This window comes from Homarus americanus, unplaced genomic scaffold, assembly GCF_018991925.1.
Source record: "Homarus americanus isolate GMGI-L3 unplaced genomic scaffold, GMGI_Hamer_2.0 scaffold25483, whole genome shotgun sequence".
In the NCBI taxonomy this organism is placed as follows: domain Eukaryota; kingdom Metazoa; phylum Arthropoda; class Malacostraca; order Decapoda; family Nephropidae; genus Homarus; species Homarus americanus.
In genome coordinates this window covers 5,995,339-6,013,257 of record NW_024726235.1, presented here as the reverse complement: position 1 = coordinate 6,013,257, position 17,919 = coordinate 5,995,339, and the positions used below count along the sequence as shown (strand labels likewise).

Below are 17,919 nucleotides of genomic sequence, written 5' to 3'. Positions count from 1 at the left end.
TGCAGTACACTGGTATGTGCAATATGAAAAGCTATACTTCATACATGTTAACCTCATGCAACTAAAGAGTGGGAGAGAAATATGCCATGTAAGTCAAACTTCACACATACTAAAAAACTATTCAAGAAAACTTAGATCATTTTTTTCCAAAGTAATGAGTTGAAGTATAGAAACTTGCAAAAGGAATGAAAACACTACAAGTGAGCTTACAGAGTAAACTTCATTCTTATATATCATCTGGTTACCAAAATACAGGTTTAACATAATTTTAAGAGTGGAACTTAATGGACCGGCAAATGAATGAATGAATGAATACTGCAGGGCATTATGTCTCAGGGTAAAACCCTACAATACTGTACTTTAATGCAAAAACTAAGATGAAACCTCATAAAATACCAGTTTACAGTGTTACTGTCATGGTAAAACTTCTCAGTAAGGCAGTGCTATTTTAACAGCTGAATTGTACAACATGGTGATATCCAATATAATAAAGATTCAAAATTTAGTGTCATACATATAGACACAGAAAATTATGAAAGACCTTATGCCATGAATAAGGGGAGCCTATATCACACACTAAATACAGTACTGTATATGTCACAATATACCTAGAACTGTGCACTGAAATCTTTTTAAGTATCCCTTGCAACTACAGTACGTACTACCAATTCATCTATAATTAAAATACCCTGAATAGGCAGTCCCTGAGTTATAAATGGTTTATGCTCCTGGACCCTGTTCATAAGTCAGAACAATGCTACCTCCATAAGTTAGGTTAACTTAAAACATGACCCTGTCCATACAAAACTACAATAATATCCCATACATAACAAATAAGGATTGCCTGTGCAGTATACTGTCAAATTGCACAGCACAATCATGAAGTCTGTATCTCTCTAACATCTCAGCAACCACATCATTTCTCTTGCTCATTTTTTATACCCATACAGTATATACTGAATTGCATTTTGACAGGTCCTTTCTAACTTGACTGGATTTATAACTTATGTTCAAGATCTCAAGAAAACTAATAGTACATCTATTTTCATGCACTACTTTAAGAATTTCATCACTTCTGGTGCGTATTCATTCTTTCACAAGTCAGTTCATAATCTATTACTACAATACTACATGTATATACCAACAAGATGTCACTCTGTAAATACAGTGTAACTTACCTTTGTGGAGATTAGGGTCTGCATTTTGGTGGAGCAGAAATTGAACCACCTGTGATTTCCCACATGAACAAGCATACATCAAGCAGGTCCATCCAGACTTTAGAATCTGGTCTACAGCAATACCTGAATGCATGATGAAAACGTCATCAATAATAACTAAAAATTTGAGATCTTTATTTCAAGGTATGTACTTTAATTGCTATTTAAAGAAACTACACTTCTAGACTATACAGTACTGTAATACAAATATTTCATAACAAACAGCTATGATCTTGTAATGTTTATGAACTGCTCTAATACAGTACCTTGCTTGACAAATGACTGGATGAGTGGTAAATTTCCATGCATTGCTGCCATACGAAATTCATCAAGAGGTAGTGAGTAACCTTCGTGCATTCGCATTTGCCTCCATGACCTGGTCCCTAAAGGTGTTGGACTGTGACTTTTGCGGGAACTGCAAGAGGAAGTTGGACTGGATGCTGTTGGTGGTGAGACACATAAATTGTAATAAAATGATAATGTAGAAATGTTTTTGAATATATTTCTTTTTTAGGGTTTCTGTTATTTTTACCTACTTTTATCCTCTTCACCACTGATCAGGTAACAAGCCGATCAGTGGTGAAGAGGATAAAAGTAAGAGCCTAAAAAAATCATCTAAAAAACATTTCTATATTATATAAAAATCATTGACAATTACCCTTTAACATATCTGATACAAATACCCCCTGTACTCACCTTTCATATATCCATTATGGTATCTATGAGAGAGGGTGCTCCCATGCCCATTCACAACATTCTCATATTTCCCTAAAGATTCCTCATTAACCAGACCATTTTTGTCGCTTTCATTTGATAATGTAAGTGACCCAATACTCTGTTGATAAAAAAAGATTAACATAAATTAACTTACAAGTTACCTTTGACAGGGAACAGGGAAAAAAGAGATGAAAAAACATGAGAACACAAAAATAAAAAATCCTGTGCACATCTGCAATTTCTCTAAGTACTGTATATGTGATAACAACTTCTGAATGAGATGAGAAAATAGTCTCGAATATGAGGGGACGAAACAAAATCTATAAACAAAAGTTAAGTTAAATATAGTTAGGAGACAAGTGGCATCATTGCTAAGTCTAAAACGAGTACAGGGTACTGGTAATCATTATGCAACCCACTTGTTGCTGAGTGAAATGTGCATCATGAGTTTCCAGACCACAGCTCCTCACATCTTTCAAGCACATCCCTTTTACACTCCCATATAAGTTTTCATTCAATTTAGCTTAACACATCAATCCTTCAAATAACTTTTTCTTAAATTACTCCTATCTCACTTAAAAATATTTTCACACACAACTTAGTGCAACACACATCCTCACACTCTCAAAACAGACCAACATCTCATATAGTATAACTTCCCAGATATCTTTATCATGTACACAACATACGAGGTCTGTCCGGAAAGTATCCAGCCATTTACTATTAAAAAAATATTGCTTACCTAGGACAATGGTGCCTTAGTCCCCTTCAAAGTACCCCCCTTGGGACCTCACACATTTCTCCCAGCATCCCTTCCACTTTTCAAAACAGTCTGCAAAGTCCTCTTTCGGGATCTCCATCAGCTGCCTCGTCGCATTCTCCTTAATCTCGTCCAAGGTCTGAAATCTCCTCCCTTTCAATGGCGATTTTAGCTTTGAGAAAAGCCAGAAGTCGCAAGGACCCAAATCTGGGCTGTAGGGGGGCCGAGAGACCTGGGTGATGCGATGTTTTGCCAAAAAACCCTGCACGAGACGTGAAGAATGGGCAAGGCGCGTTGTAATGATGAAGCTGCCACTTGCCCACAGCTGCGGTCGTTTTCTTCTTACCGCATCCCTCAGCCGGCGAAAAACTTTGATGTAGTACTCCTTCGTTATTGTTTGGCCTGGATGAGATTAAGGAGAATGCGACGAGGCAGCTGATGGAGATCCCGAAAGAGGACTTTGCAGACTGTTTTGAAAAGTGGAAGGGATGCTGGGAGAAGTGTGTGAGGTCCCAAGGGGAGTACTTTGAAGGGGACTAAGGCACCAGTGTCCTAGTGTCATGGGTTGCGTTAGGCTTACCCACGCAACCAACTCCAAAGTTTGTTTTACCAGAGATAAGACGCCCGGCGAGGCATAACTGGGACATGTATTTTTCCATTAGTGTATGTTAGCCAGCCTTTAGGGGGGTGGGCAGTGAAACAGTGTTGTACTGTTCATCGCTTCACACCCAAAAACCTCATTTTAAGTAGTATCCCCTGAGCCATGGGTTAGTGAAGTAGTCGTCTTGACTCTCTCCCTCCTGAAAGGGAGCGGGGCACCACACCACACAGAGTCCTCCACCGCACTCCGTCCTGTGAACCGTCGTCGACACGAGACCAAGTGTGTTAACCTAGGTTTGTTATCCCCGTGGAAATATCACATGTGGATGCCTGGTTGCGACAAGAGCAATCCAGGCTGGCCTATCAAACCTACAGTAAATGGTTAATTAATTCACGCTTACAGAGTTCTCCTGCACGACACCCGTCTACCGTGACCGTGATCGACACGAGACTAAGTGTGTTAACCTAGGTTTGTTATCCCCGTGGAAATATCACGTGTGGAAGCCTGGTTGCGACAAAAGCAATCCAGGCTGGTCTATTGCACCTAATGGTTAATTCAAGTCACGCTTACCAGTTCTACTTGCCGCGACAACCGTCCACAGTGACTGTCAGTGACGCGAGACTATGTGTGGTAACCCAAGAGTACCTTTTTGTTGTTATGGCCGTGGGAAGAAGTTCTTGTGATGAAGCCTGGTTGCAACAAAAGCAATCCAGGCTGGCAGTAAATGTATCACTTGAAGAATTAAGGCTCTGTTAAGTCACACCCATAGTAGAGTAACCACATGTGTCCCCAAGTTGAAAATTCCCTGTTTTAGAAGATTAATTTTATTACAGCGTGAACGTGAGTAAATCATATATCCATGCAAATTGTAAATCATTGTATGGAAGCTTGACAAATAAATGTAAGTGCAATTATCTGCCCGTATCTGTGATCCTATCTTATTATTACTAAAGGTAATGACTGATTGGTTATGACATAGTATAACCAATAACTTAGATGGATGTTGAAAATTAAATGAATTCATTAAATCATCATTTATCAAGTATAAATCATGGAATGTCGAGTGGTGGAGTGAACTTCTACGTAGATACGCCATAATCTCCTGTAAGTAATCAGTGTGAAGGTATCGGACTCTACGGTAAGAAATAAGAAATATGACATATTATTATCTTTATATAATATAATCCACTCCTACTATCACCGATTCACCCCAAAACCATGACACCTAGGTAAGCAATATTTTTTTTAATAGGAAATGGCTGGATACTTTCCAGACAGACCTCGTACAATTTTCTTTGATTACAGTGTTCTAACAGTAAGGACCAACACTTACCAAGTCCAAAGAATTATAGTCTGAGGTAAGGCTGTGCATATTTTCATAAATGGTTTCAAAGTCCATGGTATTCATATGTTTGTCAACACAAGATTTTATTCAGTCATGAAGCTGTCTATCAGAAAGAAATACAGGTTGACAACCCTTTATCCGAAATTCCAAAAACCGAAAAGCTCTAAAAACCTAAAGTTTTTTTTTTTTAACAGGGATTATTAGCCCACCCAGGCACAGATTGCTGACCCACATCGGGGCCTGGGGGGCGAAAATGTAATAGTAATAATAATTATAATAATAATAATTATTCATAGTAAATAAAATTTTTAATAAAAATACACCAAAATAAAATAATAATGATTACAATAATAATGATAAAAATAATAATAAAATATAATAATAATAATAATAATAATAACAATAATACTGTAATAATAAAATAATAATAATACAGTAAAGAAATACAAGAATGAAAAAAATATCAAAAGTGAGAAACACGACCTAGACCTATGAATTATTATTATTATTATTATTATTATTATAATTTTTATTATATTTTCGACCCCCAGGCCCCAATGTGGGTCAGTGATCTATGCCCGGGTGGGCTAATACACATTTAAAAAAAAAAAAAAAACCTAACCATTCTGAAAACCGAAAAATTCCAAAAACCGAAATGCCTCTGGCCCCAAGGATTTCGGATAAGGGATTGTCAACCTGTACTGTACACTTCGTGTTTTCAATAACATTTATATACAGTACTGCCAACAGGAAGATACTACTGTATATCATTTTAAAACAGAGTTTGGTTAATGCTACACACACAAACAAAACTCTCATAACTATCATAAACCTTAAGCATGTAACCCCAAAATATTTAAACAAAAGTTTTGTAAGAAACACCTATCCAGCAGTTGTTAATCTTCAAGTTGGCCACATCCCAAATCTCTATGTAATGGAGGTAATTTCTCAGTCAAACCTCAGAAGCACATTAAAAATTTTTATGTAAAATTTTGTTACATCTCATAAGTGTTATGCAGTATTTTCCAAAACTTCAAAGTGGCACCTATTTCAAATTGTATTGAGAGCAATAGTACTCATCATCAACAATGAATAATCTTCCTCAATTTACGTTCAGCTATAATGGCACCTCATATTCTAATGTTGGGCACTGTATGCATAAATCTTTGTTAAGCTGAATGTCATTAGATTCTATGGAAATCTTAAGGTTACAAGCTCAAGACATGAGCTGATCAACACCACTGCAAGTTGCCCACTGATCCCAAATACAGGTGCTGCCAGGTAAGAAGAGGAAACATTGGCAGATGATGAGGAAGGAGGGTGGGGTTATGGGGGACTGAGGAATGTTAACTTGACAGCTGAGTGGGACACAGAGTTTCAGATGGAGCCTGGCAGACATCTTACCCAATTGTCTAAGCTTGCCAACTGAGATCCTTCTAAAATCAATAACATTCCAATACAATGTATGAAGAAGTTCATGCATTATATGAATCATCCATATCTGTTAAGGCATTACTGGGAATACAAATCTAATAAATCCAAGTCAGCCTGGACATCATGACCAAGTAAGGATTAATCAAAACCACTTTAAGGTCATTGAAGAGAGGCCTATAATTTCTTGCAAGCAGAGAGTAGCCTCTTTCAATATGTCAATCCAATATATTTTATTTTATAATGCTTTAGATAACCAACAACAGATGAGATAATTAAAAGCTAAAAATAAACAGTACCCCTGAACAACATTTTGTTCAACACAATAAGGTTGACTTTACAGCCAAAGGTTAGCACAGCATGTGCTATCGCCATCAGCATTCAGTTATCTAGAGCTACCTAGATGTCTTAAAAAATCATTATTACAGCATATGAAGAATAAAAATACAGTACTGTATTTTTTAAAGCTTTATTCATCAATGACACAAAATCCAGTATCACAACAAATTTTAACGAACTAACCTGTGATGTAGGATCACCATTAGAAAAGCCTGAGTCTGGAGGTTCCTGAAACTCTTCTTGTCTGAAAGAAGGAAAATTTTAATTACCCTATTCTTATAATTTATGTAATTTAACACATTTAGTAAAACTGAAGGACAATTCTGCAGCTAAGCTACATATTTACAGTACATGGGTACTGTAAAAATTTTCTATAAGTTGTTTATTACCATACTGGTACCTTCTAATTCAGCCATATGCAGTGTCTATATTTAAATAACAAATTTAAATAATAATGTAAAAAGTATTCCTAGAGATGGGAAACATCACTGTCTAGTAAACAAGGATCAGTAGAGTAATATTAGTTTTAAAAATCTTTGCTACTGATGAAGTGAGGGAAATTGGGTATAAATGTGAAAGATTGGATTTACATTCAAAGCTCTAAAATCTAAAATTCAAGAACCTTTAACACTCAAGAATCTGTACAATTTTATATATCAAATATGCAGTGGTGGGCATGGTTCCGCTAACCGCTAATTAGCGAAGCTAACTTTCTCGTTAGCGGATTAGTTTTATCGCTAACTTTGGAAACCATTAGCGGACCAATTAGCTTCCGCTAACTTTAAGTCTGCTAACAAAATTTATACATTTTTGTTCCTGTCTGTTGTAATGGTCATGCATATTTACATGAATAATGAATAAGGCCGATAGGTTGTATGAGAATGCAAATTAATTCGGGTATTTGTGAAATTGTGTAGAGTCAACCCTCACTTTACGCGGTCCCACATTCCGCGTTTCCACGTTTACGGTACCCTGCCGGAACCCAGGATGCTCACATTCCGCGGTGCGTGTACCCCTTTACACGGAGAGTGTCTGGCTCAACGCTATTTTTAGATTCGCCCCTCCCGCCTCCGCCTGGGCAAGCCGCGCGGTAAGGTTGCGCAGTGCATGTTTCTGTTGCGTTATCAGTGACGTCATATGACTGTGATTGGCCATGCATCCCTACCTCCCTCCGCTGCTAGCTGTAATTGGTTTAAAGCAATATGACGTGTCCACCCGGGGGAGGGAGGGAGGGAGGAAAGACGACGCTTGACCAAGCCGCGGCAGTTTCATCTCTCCAGGCCACACCGTGTAATCGTGCATCCATTGTTCTGTAAAATGGCTTCCGCCGGACCACCGCCCCCAGAGAGAAACCTTTCCTTACCTGGACCCAGCCGCCCTAAGCCAAAGAAGACACGACGTTCCTTAAGCTACGAGGTGAAGTACAAGATCATCCAAGAGTTGGAGAAAGGAACAAGACAGGTTGATTTGGCGCGCCAGCATGGTGTGAACGAATCTAATATCCGGACGATAAAGAAGGATGCAGCCAAGATAAAGGAGCACATGAACATCACAAAGTCTACAGGTGCTTCTATGATCAAGTATTTCCACAACCAGGTGCTTCTCAAGACGGAAAAATTACTTGTGAGCTACTTGGTGCGTCAGGCGCGACGGAAAATGGCGGTGGACACGCACTCTGTTAAGGAGTATGCACGTGAACTGTATGCTGCAGTGTCACGAAAGATGGGAATTACAGAGCCCAAACCCTTTAATGCTTCCTCTGGGTGGTTACAGAGGTTTAAGAAGAGGAACAAAATCACCAATATCAACATTGGTGGTGAAGAAGCTAGTGCTGACCGTGTTGCGGCTAGGGAATTTCCTCCGTTTTTACGTAAGATTATGGAGGAAGGACAGTACACCGATGACCAGGTGTTTAACATGGACGAATCTGGTCTTTTTTGGAAAAAGCTACCTTCCAAGACCTTCGTTGTGAAGAATGCCAGCAAGATTCGGGGCTGGAAGTTGCAGAAGGAGCGCATCACCGTCCTGTTTACCACCAATGCCTCCGGTACCTGTAAGCTCAAGTTATCGGCGATCCACGCAGCCCGCAAGCTGCACGCCTACAAGAGCATGGACATGACCAAGCTAAATGTCCACTGGCTGACCGCACGTAAGGCGTGGATGTTCTCTACACTGTCCCTCTCCTGGTTTGATGACTGTTTCGTTCCCGATGTAAAGAAATTCTGTGAGCAACAGAATGTGCCATTCAAGATTTTGTTGCTGCTGGACAACGCACCAGGACACTCGCCCCTACTGTTAGATCGTCACCCCAACGTAAAAGTGGTCTTCCTTCCTCCCAACACTACGTCGTTAATCCAGCCTATGGACCAGGAGTTGATATGCAACGTTAAGGCTGCATTCTCTACTAAAAATTTCAAGCTCCTGAACGACTACACCAACACCAGGGAAGAGTTGCGTAACCTGAGTGACACCACCACCGATAGCAAGAGCGAAGACGAAGAGAATCAACAGTTGGCAGAGCAACAAGTACTTTTAAAATAATTCTGGAGAATATTCAACATCAAGAAAGCTCTGGACTTCTTGGTGGAGGCGTGGGATCAGCTGTCTGTAGCAACTGTTCGTCACGCATGGAGACATGTGTTGCTAGGCATTCCGGCCGTTAGGCAGAGTCAATCTGTGACTGGTGAGGTTCAGACTGTTGCAGTAGCAGTGGACCTTGCCAGAGAAGCTGTGCCGAGTGTTACAGCTGCAGGCTTCTCTGAGACCACCAACGACGACATCCTGGAGGTGATAAGGGATCCTGATGTGACTACTGACGAGATGGTAGATGATGATGACGTCAGTAAAGAGGCAGGTGGTGCGTCATCCCAAGAAGAACGCCGCTTATCCCATAGTAATGTTAGGAGTGCCATCGAGTGTATCGAGAAAGTCAAGCTCCTCCTTTCCAACGACCCTGACGCAAACAGGTATGAAATCTTCACTACCCAGCTGTTGCAGACTATGGAGCCCTACTTCAAGGTTTATCACGACAACATAAACACCAGCCGTCAGCAAAGCATAACAGCGTTCTTCGCCCGCAACCCACCACAGCCAGCCCAAGCCAGTGATAGTGACAGAGGTAGAGACAGTGATGATGACTTTGAGGGATTTGTCAGGGAGGCCCTGACAAGTGTGGATGACAGTGATGGTGACTCACCTTAGGGCCAGTAGCCTGCCCTCTGCCTCGGAACCAGCCTCCATCCCTATATGCCGACCCATCTCTTCTACTAACGTAAGTGTCAAACCTAACTTTTAGTTTACCTAACCTAACCTTTATTTTTCCTAACTTAACCTTTATTTTTCCTAACTTAACCTCTTCTATATTAATTGTGTGTGCATACCATCATAAAGTTAAGATAAAATTTTTACTACAACATAGTTGTGTGTCATGAAAAAGTGGAGTTGGGGGTCGGCCCGGTCTCTATTTCAATTAATCCCATATGTTATGTTGTTCACTTTACGCGTTTCTCACTTTCCGCGGTACCCTGTGGGTTGAATTAACCGAGTAAAGTGAGGGTTGACTGTACAGTGTACACCTTGATAAGTTGATCATCATCTGATCTTGGCATGATGCTATTTGCTACCTATGCTATACAGTACTATAGTTTTTGGATTTGCTTAATACTTTCTGCCTTTTCGTAGAGCAAATAAAGATTATAAAGTATATGTTAAAACTTGAATGTAAACTAATGTTTAATTTCATTTGTTCATTTAATTATTTGTGTACACCTTGATCATCATCCGATCTTGGCATGCTATACCTTTTTGGAAAGCTCTATGTCTAAGCTACAATACAACATATGAAAATTTCAGCTCTCTAGGTCTGTTTTTAAGGGTTTTAGAGCCCCCCCCCCCCAAAAAAAAACGAAGCTAAATTCATATAATAAAAGTTAGCGGTCAGCGTTAGCTTCCGCTAATTTTTTAGCTGTTTAGCATTAGCTAAGTGAACTTTTTAGTTAGCAGATTAGTGGTTAGCGAAGCTAACTTTTTGTTTAGCTGTGCCCACCACTGCAAATATGAGCCAAGATATAAGAGTGATTTTTGGAGTTTATCTACTTCAATCTCTGTGTCATTGTCTCATCACCTATTGCATCATATTATTGGTCAAGACAATGAATCTAAGTCTATCCTAACAATGGCTTAAAAAAAAATAAGTTATACATAGTGTAGCTTTCAATGTGAGCAGGAAGCATACTCTTAATGATGTGTAAATCTAAAATACTGATCTGTATTATAAAAAGTAGACAAGGTGTTTCAGCATACAAACTTACTGAACAGTAATGGTGTTTTAAATGCAAAAATTTGTGATATCAAGAGGCAGCATGACAAGATTTTGAATTTCTGTCCTGACTGATGGTGAAACAAATAAGGCAATAGTCTAGCATAAATCATTGCAGTGGTGCAATGATTGGTTTAATCCTTTGACCTTTACTGACATAACCAATGACAGGTGTGTAATGGAGGGTCCCAACACACTAGACATATCCCGCAACTTTTGCGTTATACTGTATATCTTTTAAAGGTACAATTTATATTTCCCATGCTTTCGATTTGCTAATCATCTTTGTGGAGCCATCTAAAAATTGTTACAAGGCAGTGTAGAACTCTCACCCATTAGCATTGGCTGGGCCATGGCCGAGTCAAGAAATACCACATACACTATACCCTTTCCACGTACCGGTAAACCTTGCCCATAAGCCACGCCCCTCTTCTATACTAATAGCTGATTGGTTCATAGAAAATTCAAACACACAGACCTGACTGAATTATCAGAATAGGCAAACTGTACTCCAAGCTTTGTAAATAAATTTGTTAAACTTAAACTTAAAAACAAATGTGTTTACAATTGGTAAGCAGACCTGTTACTATCTAAAATAATGTTAAATATCTGGACTATCAAAATGCAAATGATTTCAAGGCATTAACACTTCAGAGAGGATGTTAGAAAATTGAAAATATTTATCATAAAAGGTCAATATAAATACACACTTATATACACGCAGTCTGGGGAGAAGTAAAACGCTTAGGGGAACCAATCAGCTATTCATAGCTATAGACGAGGGGCGTAGCTTATGGGCCAGGTTAGTGTGGTAATACTATAGTGTGGTGCCCCACTCTGGTTTAGGAAACTTCAGGACTGGAAAATTTGACACAAAATTTTGGGCAACAGGACACCAGGAACTTTGACACCAGGAAACTTCAACACCAGGAGACTTCGGCACCCGGAAACTTCAGCACCAAGACACTTTGGCACAGGAAACTTTGGTACCAAAAAACTCTGACACCAGGGGACTTTGGCACCAGGAGACTTCAGCACCAGGAAACTTCGTTACTGAATTTTTGGCACCATAAAAAGAGTGCATTTTTACAGTTTGTTTGCTAGTAAATAACATCCATCAAGGTTAGGAAGTCAAATAATACCCTTCACAGACAATCACAAATGTAGGAAACAGAAAAAAATGCCTGCAAGACTAAAATAGCTTTATTTCTTATTCTTCAGTGTTCTTTGCCAATAAATAGTGAATTTTTACTGTTTGTCTGTTAACAAAGTTCTACAAGGTTAGTAAGTTAAATACAATCCTTCACAGCTTATTCACAAATACTGGAACCTGTAGAAAACTGAAAGACAAAGCCTGAAAGGCTAGCAAGGTTTCTTTCAGTATCCTTCAGTGTTTTTTGCAAATAAACAGTGTATGCATATGAGCAGTTTGGTCCAGTTGGGTGCTCTTACATCCACAAAAAACATAAAATTACACCAAATCACAATAAGTTCTTTCTGCTTAATATACAGGGTACCAGGGGTTCAGGGGGGTGGAGCCCCATGGCTAGGAAGTTAGGTAGATTTCCTTGCTTAGGTTGAGTGATGTCTTCTAACAAGGGTCCGACTAATTACCCAAATGTAGCCACAATGAAGTCAAATAATGGTCCTACATGAATAAATCGGACTGCCAATCACTTCTTGACTAGTATTTGGTGTCACAAAGTAAAAAAAAAATTGGAAAACGTAATTTAATCTGAGTTAATAGATCGCGTGCATGTACCGAGGGAGCGAGTAATTACCCAAATGTAGCCGCAATGAAGTCAAATGATGGTCCTACAAGAATAAATCAGACTGCCAATCACTTCTCGATTAGTATTTGGTGTCACGAAGTAAAAAAATTGGTGAACTTAATTTAATCTGAGTTAATAGATCGAGTGCATGTACCTAACCTAACACAACTCAGATTAAATTAAGTTTTCCAATTTTTTGTGACTTTATGACACCAAATAATAATCGAGAAGTGATTCACAGCCCGATTTACGCTTGTAGGACCATCATTTGACTTAATTGCGACTACATTTGGGTAATTAGTCGGACCGTTCTAACAATGCTTCTGCCACTTGTTTTTCTTATCAACTAAGGTTAGGTTAGGTTTAATTTAGAAAAAAAATAAATAACACATTTGCAGAAATTACAACAGTGTCCACTATAAGCCACAGTGAAATTGCAGCATTTTAAAAATAATTTTCTATGAAAAATCGGCGGCAGGTCAGTTGTCAGTAATTACCTACCCGAAAAATATAAATTTCAGGCGGAAATGCTATAGAAAATTATTTTTAGGTTTTTCTTTCTCCCGAAATGACTCAATATATAAGTAGCTGTTGGCAACTTCTAAATATTTACCAAGAAAAGTGTCTGAGAATTGTCAATAAACTTCTGATTCTAATAGTTAAATTCCTAAGATTCCCTGGATGACATAAATTAAAATAATACTGGTTAGTTTTACTTTTTTTTAATGAACGATGAATTGTGCATGTTACAGAATCTGGTTCTTCTAATACTACAAATGTAGGAATAAACAAGGAAGTTAATTGAGTATAATCCACTTAACAAATACTGTAATTCTCAAAGTACAGGCTCGTCCACAGTTGTCGGATAAGTCTAATGTCACTCACTTATATAATGTGGGCGTCATGTCAATTATCTCTTCTAATGGTCTTCCTCTGTGGCTGGTATACTGCGACTCTCCCACACCACTCTCCAGCTCCAACTCGTCGGACTCGTCCTCTGAGAAGTCGCTCATCCCCGCCGGCCTGTACATGTTGGTCGCTCGCCAGACACTCACTACAGTATTTTCGTCACAACTTACGTCCGGGAACTTTTTTTAGTATTATTCTCACCACTCAGTAGCTTGCTAACCATTCAAGCGTTTTTATAATTTTACGTTTTGCTCGATTGTAAATTCATTTTCGGAACTGATGGTATTATACACAAAATTTTCAGTTGTGTGTTAAGCAAATTATACAGTATATAGCTCTTCCTTGGTATAGTAGCGTAGTGTATGTGGCCAGTTGTCTAATTTCTCTTCGCGTTTGTCTATTTTCTCGTTGTTAGGCTCACATACATATGTACATGAAGGAGATCTTAGTGGATTTCTCCCCTACAAACGCTGTTTGTCGCTGAGTAGCCGACCCCGCGAATTCCCCAGTGTATGCCTCGTGGTCTGGGTCAACCAGCGCCGCCATACATCACGGAGGTCAACTACTAAGCCACGCCTACCCCCGCTATTCAAGACCTGACCTCGTGGTGACCTCTCCCTCTTCTTCTAGCTACAGCCGCAGCAAGCAACACCACCTCCTCCTCCTCCGCCGCTGCCTGGCGGCCCTCGCTCCCGCCGGCGAGCATAGCGACCCACAAGCTGTCCTCCTCTGAGCACCCTCACCAACCAGCTCTCTCTACATCACACTTGTAACCACGCTGCCACTTCCCAGCACCAAGCTGCATTGTACATCCAATACAACATGTATACAGAGAGTACATTGTAAGTTTCCTTTCTCCATCCCATCCTGAGTGTGAACCCAAACATCCCGTACCCTACAATCTCGCACTAAGGATGGAGGTGAGAAAGGAAACTCACATATCTCGGGGACCAGACGGGGTGACAGTACTCCAGATGAGGAAACACTTCACTCTTCTTTTCTTTTATCCTCTGATCGGCTCGTTAGCCGCTTAAGCGACTGCTCACGTTTCTTTTATGCACTGTAGGCAAGAACTGGGCATGCACCGGCTTCTGAATGTACCTGAACCTGCTCCAATGTTGGTCAAGTCTGGTTTTGAAAGAGCTTGTAGTGGATTCCTCCCCTACAAACGCTGTTTGTCGCTGAGTAGCCGACCCCGCGAATTCCCCAGTGTATGCCTCGTGGTCTAGGTCAACCAGCGCTGCCATACATCACGGAGGTCAACTATTAAGCCACGCCTACCTCCGCTATATAAGACCTGACCTCGTGGTGACGTACCTCTCATTAAAGACCAAAATGGAACAAAACTACACGAGGAAAATAAACAAGAGTCAGCATTCAAAAGGGTGTAGTGGACGTCTCCCTACAACTGCGTAGCTGCAAGCCACCTGCTGCGTCTTCCCTTGCAAACAAACTAGCGGCAAGGGGGGGGGGGGCGTCACCAGATGCCGCAGTATCTTAGCAATGGAACCAAAGACCGGCGACTTTCTCGGGTTTTCCCAACATGACTCATAGATGACTCACGGCTGCTGGGTATATAAGCTCTGTCTCTCCATTGAGATTCATTCTGGCCCATCTTCCTGAACACGCAACACCTCCTCCAGCAAGCTCCTCGCTGTCCAGCTTTCATTCAACCAGGAGGCCAGCAACAGGCAACATCTTCTCTAACGAAGCTCCTGCACATCTACCTCCTTCAACACGCTACTCACCGAACGTCTCTACTGAGCAGCTCCTCACCACACGGCACCTCCAGCACCAGACTGTCTATCATATAACTTATATTATACAAGAAAACCACCTTAGAGTTTCCATCCATCCTGAGTGCTAGACAACATTATACCACGAAACCCTACAAGGGAATGGGTAAAAGTTTTTAAAATATCAGATGAGGAAAATGAAGATTTTGATAGTGAACACGAAGAAAGGATAGAAGACGAAATACATAGAATCACCCCAAAGCAATATATAGACTATAGCTTATTACCTAATAATCAAATAATAACCATGGGAGAAATGATGCACTGTCTGAGGAAGTTTAAGAAAAAGCCCCCGGGCTCACAGGTATTACACGAAATATGATCATGAACCTAGCTACCTGAAAACATCTTAAAAACACTATTAAACATTTATAACCCATGCTTAATAGCCGGTTACTTTCCAGACAAACTGAAATATGCTAAAATGATATTTATTCCCAAGGAGGGTAAGGACAATAAGGAAATATTAAACTACAGGCCAATATCTTTATTAGATATTACCGGGAAACTATTGGAAAAAATTTTAAATTCAAGACTTATAACCTTTTTAACACAACATGGGAAAACTAACAACAGACAACATGGATTTATGCCCAATAGAAATACCCTAACTGCAATAGCTACAATAACGGAAATAATTGCAATAGAAAAAAGCAAGGGGAACCAGATCAATAAATTTTAAGGGACGTGTAGTGGACTTCTCCCCTACAACTGCCTACAACTGCGTAGCAGCTCACCACCTGCTATCGCATTCCAATGTGCCGCCTTCCCTAGCAACGAACCAGATGTTACCGTATCTTAGCAACGGAACTAGTCACCGGCTACTTCTCGGGTTTTCCCAACATGACTCATAGAGGACTGGCGGCTGCTGCTGGGTGTATATAAGCTCTGTCTCTCCCTTGAGATTCAGTCTGACCAATCTTCTTGAACAAGCAACACCTCCTCCTCTGCCGCTGCCTGGCGACCCTCGCCTCTCCTCCGCCTGCCTGGCGGTCCTCGCTCCCGCCAGCGAGCATGTTCTTCTCTGAGCTTCCTCACCAACCAACTCTCATTCTGCCCATTTTCCTGAACAAGCAACATCTCTTCCAGCAAGCTCCACGCTGTTAACATTTCATTCAACCAGGAGGCCAGCAACAGGCAACATCTTCTCTAACGAAGCTCCTGCACATCTACCTCCTTCGACAAGCTACTCACCGCACGTCTCTACCAAGCAGCCCCTCACCACACAGCACCTCCAGCACCAGACTGTCTATCATATAACTTATATATTATACAAGAAAACCACATTAGAGTTTTCTTCCATCCTGAGTGCTAGACAACATTAATATCTCGATACCCCTACAGACGTTTCTAAGGCTTTTGTTGAAGTTTGGCATTTAGGCTTAAAATATAAAATATTAAAATTGGGACTTAACGAACACTTGCTAAGAATATTGTGTAACTATTAAGATGATAGGAGAGCACAAATTCAAATTGGAAACTTTATGGGAACTATGTTTAATCTTGAGAGTGGAGTACCTCAAGGAGGATGCCTTTCTCCAACACTATATACAATTTATACCTCAGACACACCTCAACCTGCCCCCTTTAGCGAATATGTAATGTTTGCTGATGATATTACTCAAATAGTATCATACCCCGGAAAATCAACCCAATTTATGGCACTCTACACGGTAAGAGCGATAAAAAATAGAAATGATTTTGAGAAAAAATGGAAAATCAGGACAAATAAGAACAAATTCAAGATAATACCAATAGCCAAGATCAAAACAAGTCCAGTAATAGTCGACCAGGAACTATACCCATACGACACTGAAGGCAGGATGCTTGGACTAAAACTAACAAAAAGAGGATATATAACATACTTAAAAGATAAAGAACGACAGGCAAGAATAAGATTATCAAAAATAAAACGCTTTAAGAACCTTAGCATTAATTACAAAAGATTTATATAGCCCTTGTCAAATCAATTATGGACTACCCACCCATCCCATTGAACACTCTTAGTAAAACGAGCATTAAAAGGTTACAAACAGTACAAAATATAGCCCTCAGATTTATATATAACATAAAATATACAGACCACATCAATAATGAACAGCTACACAAGAGAGCACACCTCTTAGCAATCAATGTAGAAATACACAACAAAGCTGCAAATATTTGGAAAAAAGTGACTGAACTTAACACAGAAACATATCAAAACTGGATAAATAATATAGACAACGAAGAATTCCAAGAACACAGTTGGTTTAAATCAGCCAGGAAGAAAGTAATTGAACCATCTCCTGCCCCAATATACACATAAAACACTAATAGAGAGAATAAAAGATGAGAGTGACCTACCGGCTACACTAAGAACCTGGCAGGCCTCTCCATGCAGTGTACCTTTAGACTAACATAACTAACATTTAACATTTAACTAACATCTTAGCATAAAAAAAAGTGACTACCCTCCCAGTTACACAAGGACCTGGGCGGGCTCACTAACTCCAACAATAAATAAAAATAATAATAATAAGCAGCACTATATAAATAAACCAATATTCATACAAAGGTCTGACGACCCAAGGGAGCAGAACAAAGATAAAACACCAATAGGAAAGATGAAGCGATCTGGTTGAGCCCAGATTCTTTCTACTCCTACTGTATTTCAATTTCACCACTTTTCCTTCAACCCCTAATAATCTTCTTTCACCTCATAACTAATGACT

The 17,919-nt window shown here is 39.9% G+C and overlaps 1 protein-coding gene across 2 annotated transcripts in view; it reads right to left on the bottom strand.

Moving 5' to 3' along the window:
• LOC121865477 (ankyrin repeat, SAM and basic leucine zipper domain-containing protein 1-like) overlaps positions 1–13,613 on the bottom strand; it is a 34,639-nt gene extending 21,026 nt beyond the window's left edge. Inside the window, exons 1-5 of one of the 2 annotated variants that reach the window (XM_042364948.1) lie at positions 13,386–13,613; positions 6,594–6,654; positions 1,914–2,052; positions 1,484–1,657; positions 1,179–1,301 (exon numbers count right to left, since the gene is read on the bottom strand). In XM_042364948.1, the coding sequence (XP_042220882.1) occupies positions 1,179–1,301; positions 1,484–1,657; positions 1,914–2,052; positions 6,594–6,654; positions 13,386–13,531 (643 nt within the window). In that variant the 5' untranslated portion in view covers positions 13,532–13,613. Of the gene's footprint in view, positions 1–1,178; positions 1,302–1,483; positions 1,658–1,913; positions 2,053–4,628; positions 4,799–6,593; positions 6,655–13,385 lie in introns of those variants that run through there. The other variant, XM_042364949.1, reaches the window with a different exon arrangement.
• Between the last annotated feature and the right edge of the window lie 4,306 nt (positions 13,614–17,919).